This window comes from Bos mutus, chromosome 3, assembly GCF_027580195.1.
Source record: "Bos mutus isolate GX-2022 chromosome 3, NWIPB_WYAK_1.1, whole genome shotgun sequence".
Taxonomy (NCBI): Eukaryota; Metazoa; Chordata; class Mammalia; order Artiodactyla; family Bovidae; genus Bos; species Bos mutus.
In genome coordinates this window covers 31,906,890-31,914,353 of record NC_091619.1, presented here as the reverse complement: position 1 = coordinate 31,914,353, position 7,464 = coordinate 31,906,890, and the positions used below count along the sequence as shown (strand labels likewise).

The window sequence follows — 7,464 nt, the reverse complement described above, 5'->3', positions numbered from 1 at the left end:
CGCAGTCCAAAGGCCCTCCAGCACCGCGGCAACCTTGCAGGAACCGCGCGCTCCTCGCAAGGTAATGGCGCCACCTGGCGGCATACAAGGGCGCGGCTCACCCCTGGAGCTTCCCTTCCCCCTCGAGCGAGGAAGAAAAGGTGGCTTCAGCGGCCCAGTCCAGCGTAGTGACGTCATGACAGAGCGCCGTTCTCCCCGCCTCTCCCCCCGCCCGCTGGGAGCTGCCAGTACTCGACGTGGCGTCACCGCCCTCTACCCTTACTTTGCGTCCGTGTTTGCGTGCGGCGGAGGTGGCGGCGCGGGCCGGTCGGAGCTCCGCGTTGCTGCTTCTGGTGCTCCTGTCGCCGCTGTCGCTGTCCGGCTGTCTTGGACCGCGGAGCAGAGGAGGCGCGGGCCACAGCACCTCAGCACCCGACGCGGCTTAGCTTGGGGCCCGGCGGGAGGGTGGGCGAGCGCGTGTCGGAGGGCGCCGCGCGGGCAGGCGGGCGGGCGCCCGTGAGGGAAAGAGGCGGGGGCGGCGGGTCAGCCGCGGGCCCGGCCGGCCGGGGGATGTCGATGCCTGACGCGATGCCGCTGCCCGGTGTCGGGGAGGAGCTGAAGCAGGCCAAGGAGATTGAGGACGCCGAGAAGTACTCCTTCATGGCCACCGTCACCAAGGCGCCCAAAAAGGTGCGGGGGCTCTGGGTGGCGGCGGGGGTCCGGGTTGGGGCCTCGAGGAAGGGGCGCGAGCCAGCCCCGGCCCCGGGCTCCAGCTAGTTTGGGACTTAAGGGGGGAGGTTTCAGGGACCCAGGACTACGGAGGTGGTGTGAGGGGTGGAGAGTGAGCGGCCCCAGGCCTATCCCAAGCTGGAAAGGCCGACCCTGACCTCACTTTCCTTTGTCCCTCGGCCCAAGTCCTCCGGGATCTTTTCGAAACCCAGCACGGCCAGGCCTTAAATTTGCGGCTGACTTATCCTAGATGAAGGGCCTCAGAGATGGGAGTGGGAGAGAGGTGAGCGAAGTCTGCTGACCCCAGTGACCAGCCCCAGGGGATGAGGGTGTACGGGAACTCTCCCCTCAGGTGAGCAGGTAAATCTGATAGTGCTTCTTTGGGAGCAGTGGCCGGCTTAGCCAACAACTGCGTGTGATCTTGGAGGCAAGATGGGGAAAAAAAAAATGCGTGGAGCTAGCTAGCTCTTTTATGCAGGTGAAAAGCATGAGGGCAGCATGAAATTGAAGACTAATTTTCATCTGTGGTCGTCTAGTTGCTTCGACACATGTAAGAAATTAACGTTTGGAGGTTAGTGACAGCAGACACTCACGGATACAGGTTGATGGTAGAGTCGTGTGAATAGATCACTTCGGCATCCCTTGAGAAAGGAGCTTGGGTGGGTTGGAGGGGTGGGAGGTAAGGAGCGATTGCTCATTCTTTACTGCACTTACTGAGGAAGAACAGGTTTAGTCTATTATGCTGTGGGTTGAGCTCAAAGACCATCCTTCTAATTCTTTTATTTTGGAAGATTAAATGGCAGCCTTTGGAAGTATTAATCTAACCAGCTCTCTGAGTGATGGAATTGGGATCCTTGGTGCTTTCTGAGTGTTTACTGCCAACCACATTTTGATTTTCTACATCACTGGCACCAGTTAACGGAGAACAAGAGAACCTTTGCAGAGAGGTGACCTTTCTGAAACCAGTAAGAACCTGGGTAAATATTTCCCTCCTATATAAAGACAGAGTTTCAAGGCTGTCCCCACCTGCAGTGTTTGATGGGATGCACTGCTGGTGTAAGCTGCACAAAGCAAGATTTGTAGATAGTGACAGTCCTTCAGGCTGTGGGAGAGATGATTTTTTTGTTTGTTTTTTCTTTTAAGGAAATTAACCTGCCACTCCAGAAATCTAATACAGGATTGAGAAGATAGGTCACCATTGTGTGCTGTAGCTCTGTCTTCCCACAAAATTTAGATCTTACCCCACGGAATGCCTTATAAAACCTTGCAGAAGATCCCTTGATTCTAAGAAGTCTGATTAATCTTATTTTTAGTGCTCTCAGTTCAGCTGACTGCTTTGTTGGAGCAGTAACCCTTTGTAATCTGCACTGCTGCTAAGGCACTTGAGTTGTGTCCGACTCTGTGCTACCCCATAGACGGCAGCCCACCAGGCTCCCCTGTCCCTGGGATTCTCCAGGCGAGAATACTGGAGTGGGTTGCCATTTCCTTCTCCAGTGCATGAAAGTGAAAAGTGAAAGTGAAGTTGCTGCATTTGTGTCTGACTCTGTACAACCCCATGGACTGCAGCCTACCAGGCTTCTCCGTCCATGGGATTTTCCAGGCAAGAGTACTGGAGTGGGGTGCCATTGCCTTCTCCGTTGTAATCTGCACTAGGTGGAGACAAAGTGTACCTAAGCAGAATGTTTAAGGATAGTACTTGGCGATGAGTTAGGGAGAAGAATGGGAACACCCTGGTACCCTCATTCCCTGAACTCTTCCTCTGCGCATAGCCTTTTGTTGGCCTAGTGGCTTCAGGGATTAGGCCTCTTTATTCTTACTTGCCTTTATTTTAGTAAGGTTTTATTCCTGCAGGTGCCACTAGTAATAAAACAAAAGTTTGTGTTGTAGACTGTAAACTCCATAAAGGCGGCAACGCGTGTTCACCATTGTATCCATTGTGCCCCAGCTCTGTACCAAGCATATAGTAGGTATTCAAATAGTAATTGCCCATCTGGCTGGCTAACTGGTAATTGAGATGTCTGTATGGCTGCCTACCAGGAATAAATAACTCTTTTTCCCCTTTTTTTCCCAAGGCGGAATGTTGCTAATGTGTATCACTGTCAGGTCAAGTACTAATGAAAAATCTGTAAAAAGAGATTCATATTCCATTAGCTCAAAGGAGTGGTCTCTGCCAGGAATGTGGGAAGACCCTGTTGTAAGTTTCCATTTGCTGGTAAATGTACCCCTGTGTTTCTTATTAATCTTGCTCTTTGTGAGCTTTGTTGTTTAGTGTTTGCACAGCACTTTCTATTAAAGTGCTTTATGATGACTAATTACCCTTCCCCCAGTGATGATAAAAAAGGCCTTTATTTAGTTAATGGGTTTGTTGAGGACTAGTCAAGGTCACATAGCAAGTCCTAAGTAAACTGTTTTTTCACCACTTTAGCTGAACTGGACATTATGACTTAGGTCACTTTTGTACTTCTGCCATGTGTTGATAATGTGAGAAAGCATGAGCAAAGTAAGAGAAAAAATTTTATCTTGGCATGTATTGAATGGTGTGAGAAAAGGCCTCTTCAAATAGTGCTGTCCTTTGCCTGTGAGAATTCAGCATGGCTCTAAACCAGCTAATCCTTGGATCATTCTAAGCCTGAGGCCCCTTAGGAAATGAGGACATTTCTGGTGCCAGCCAGAGGCTATAGGTTACTTCAGGGTGACCCTGATGGTCTTCAGTCAGATCAGATTCCTGTGCAACTTGTGAAGTTTTATTCACTTTGGGGAAGTTTGGATGTCCTTCCATTAAATGCATAAATAGCAAGATTCTAAAACTGTAATCACAAGTTACTCATTTTTGTATGCCGTGAGATCTGCCACAGTACTATGTAGATAATATGACTCCACAGTCCTATTCAAAGCTTGATCTGAGTATCAGAAAGCCAGCTAAATGGGTCCCAACTTGAGCAAATGAGCTGCTGTGCCTCAATTTTCTTATCTGCCGAATAAGTGCTTTGTGTTTAGAATATGTGCAGATAGGTATATGTTGGGAGTAAGCAAAAATGATTTTTAAAAAGAAATATATTAGTATACTTATACTCTCTGTCTTTAATGAGCATTTGAAATGATTTACAACACAGGACACATACAATATACATGAGGAGCCCAAATAATAGAAAAAAGGGAAAAAATGTTGTTAACCCTGAGGGCTAAGACAATTGATGAGGCTGGCTGATCATCACATGCAACCCTAAGCTCCCTAGGAGCTGGAGAATGAATCAGAATTACAGTCTTATTAGCAGACATGGGAAATAATCTATACCAATTCCTCAGGGAGGCAACTTCTGCTAAGTTCTAAAGGATATTTTCATGTGATAGTATTAATAGCTATAGTATGATTTGTGTGTGAAGTCTTGTTCGCCAGCTGTCACTGGTGATTTCAGATGGAATTGCCAGGAAAATTTGGGAGAGAAAAGGAGACCTTGAGTTGTAAGGGCCATGTACATTGTATCACAGCTGAAGAGGATCCTTGTTTAATGTTGGCAGTTATCAGTCAAACTGAACAAGTCAGCCAGTTCTTCATCTTCACTGGGTATTCATCCCTCTTTTTCTGCTACTTTGTATTGCAATGGTAATATTTGTCCTTGGACCTTTGGAAATTGAGATTATGTCAAATTGGATTGTTGGTTTTTTTAATTTCCCCCCATAGTGTAAACCCAAGTTTGTTGAGGAAGCCTCCTGAGATAGACACGTTTCTTTGGAAGGCCTGTCAGAACACCTGTACTTTTGAACATATAGAGTGACTCTGTAGAGTGAAACATTAGGCATTTGACTAGGATCTATACAGTCAAACCTTACCACCAACATAGTAGGAAGAAGAGAAAAAGAACACGACAGAACTACTTTTGCTTGTAGGATATTCTTTGTAGGATGTATTTGAATAAAGCATATGTGGAACTAATTCATCAGAAGGGTCAGCTGAGACTTAGGAAGCATACCAGATAGAGACCCAGTAAGTAATGCTTAGACATTTAAGTGAAATACAGGATTTTTTTTTTTTTTTTAGTCAGGGTTTTGTTGTGGCTAATTCTTGGTGCAGTTTTATAAAATTCACACCAGTACTTCTTGGATTCCCTGAGAAGTGATTTGATAGATTGGCATTTCCTATCCTCTCCACATCATTAGTATCTGTTACTTCTCTTTAGAATGACCACTGTTGTAGTGCAGTCTTTGAACAGGAGTCAGAAGTGTAAGAAGATCCTATCTCTTTTAGATTTCTCTACAGATACTGATTAGCTCTCTTTTTCTTATTGGATTCTGTTCAGTTTGTCAGGCACAGTTTTCATATTACTTTGTTGTAAGTTCCTTTAGATTTTTAGCTTGTAACAGAAATCTGTTCATTGTCTACATTCCTTGCTGTCAGTGTTATAAATCTGTACCTTTTGTTTCTTGAGGAGGGTGTCCTCCGGCTCCAGTGTGTTACCCAGTGTATTATTCTTGTAAAATTGTTTGTAAAAGATATTTTGATACATAGAATCATATCGATCTTTAGTTGCCTGTGACTCCTAAAAGTTTATTCTGCCACCTCAAGTAGTTATAATCTGTAAATAAACCCTTTAATGCTCTCTTGAAGCTGTTACTTAAAGGAACTAGCCACTAAAGGAGAATCATGTATACCTGACTGTTTCTCAAGTTTGGAAATTTGAATATTAAAATTTTATAAAGAAAGGCCACCCTTGTACTGGATATAATAATTCAGAATACATCACATTGAGGTGGGTCGGAAGCACACCCCTCTTGTATGAAGAACAATCCATTCACATAGAATATAATTTTTTTCCTGAAATCCAAGAATCCAAAGTTAAAGACAGATTCTTAACACAGATTTTCCTTCCAACTCTTGTCAGTGCTATCAGTGCCTTGAATGTGGTAAATATTTAAAAATTCACATCAATTTCTATTCACATGAATTCTGTTCTGATTCCATATTTCCCTTTGTCTCATTTCCCTTTATCTCATTCAAGTAGTTCTCTTGCGATCCCACTTTGGTTTCGCTGTTACATAAGACCTCTTAATGTCCCCCTTTCTGTTTCTAAAACTGTGAGGAGTAGTACAATGTAAGTTAAGCACTTGATTTTGCAGTAAGGTTTGCCTTCAGAATCTACCACCTTGAAGTTATGTGACCTTTGGACAACTTGGGTAGCTTAACCTGTTTGAACCTCCGTTTGTTTTTTTTTTTAATCTGTGAAATGAGGAATAATGATAGTACTACAGGATAGCTGAGATTAGAATGTAATAAAGACTAATTAGTGTATTTATTTGTTTCTGACTAGAGTGACCATATGTCCTGGTTTGCCTAGTACAATTCTGGCTTATGCCTGTTATCCCAGCCTGCTATTCAATGAGTGCCTTCTTACACAAAAGTACCCTGCTTTATATGGAATTTCAAAATACTCTCAAAGAGTGAAAACAAAGATGTTTCTATTGGAGTATCTTTCAGCAGGAAATTTCCCTGACAAAAATGTTATTTTATGTAGAGCTTATTCCTGTTGAACACTAGACTGAGTTCCAGGAGGTACAGAGACAGTGGGAGAGCTTAGAGCTTGTAACGGAAATGAGGTGGGTTCTACTGGACCGCTCCCCCACCTCTTTCCCTGTGACACACAGTGTACCTATAGAATATGGGTGTTTCTCAGACATTGGCCTAGCTGAGTCCAGGAGTTTATTTCCTTAACCTGCAATCAATAGTTTGGGAGTCTTCCAAAACTAGACTCCTAGAATCACATGAAGCAATTCCAGAGGCTCTTCTGAGCTGTAACCTTGTCTTTGTGTATACAGTCACCTTCAGATCCCATCCCTATGTACCCCAGCTCCCTCCAAACCCACTCAGGTTCTGTTTCTCTCTCCTCTAACAGCCTGCTCTTAATTATGTGTAACTGATTTTCTCTTGTAGAAATGTGTGGCCTTTACTCCACAGCAATTACGGACCTAGGGTGGCTCACCCTTTGCCTTTGTTGACAGTCATACGGGTTTCATTTTTGTTCCTATCTCTGTTCAGTTTTTCTAAAACAATTCGGTCAAGTACCTTAATCTCAGAATGTATATAGTGATTAGTACTGCTTAGTAATGTACAGTGGGGTTAATCATTTACTGCCCAAACAGGACACAAAGTAAAAAAGTGTAATGAACTGCTGGTAAAAGGTAGTATTTGTGATGTTGGGTAGAGATTGAGAAAGGACTTTGACAAAACCACAGATCTAAGACTGCAAAGCTTGTTTCTGCTTTCTTGTCTTAAAAGCCCCAGTGCCTCAGCTAATGTGCCCCTGTACTTAATTTCTCCGGCTTAATGGGCTTAAAGTATTCTCCTTTACCAGCCCAAACCAGTTCAGTTCTTTTAAAATGGGCACCCTGTTCTTAGTTGTGTGCTAGCAGGGAGGCTTAAACAGGAAGGATTTGGGACTGCTCACTGTTCCATGCTGTTCATCTTGGACCTGCCTCAAGTTTAGTTCTTTACAATCTGAAGAACTGCCCGACTCGAGCAAGCCCTGTTATTTCCGTGTTTGTCTCTTCTTTCCTGAACCTGTGTGTGTGCAGTGGCATCGGTGGGATCCACTGTGCCTGTGTGCTCAAGGTACCAAGGAAAGTGCTCACGTGCTGATCTGCATTGTGCACAGCTCTGTGAGGTAGATGGTGAGCTGGTGAGTAGCAGAATGAAGGGACTAAAGGCTGGAGCAGATGAGTGTAACCATGTTTCATTCATTTTGGCCTCCCTAGTGAAGCTGT

General features: G+C 44.5%; 1 protein-coding gene across 2 annotated transcripts in view; it reads left to right on the top strand.

Annotated features, from left to right (window-relative positions):
• Nucleotides 1-266: 266 nt before the first annotated feature.
• Nucleotides 267-7,464, top strand: part of AHCYL1 (adenosylhomocysteinase like 1) — a 40,993-nt gene continuing 33,795 nt past the window's right edge. Inside the window, exon 1 of one of the 2 annotated variants that reach the window (XM_005891290.2) lies at nucleotides 267-669. In XM_005891290.2, the coding sequence (XP_005891352.2) occupies nucleotides 550-669 (120 nt within the window). In that variant the 5' untranslated portion in view covers nucleotides 267-549. The remainder of the gene's footprint in view (nucleotides 670-7,464) is intronic. The other variant, XM_005891289.3, reaches the window with a different exon arrangement.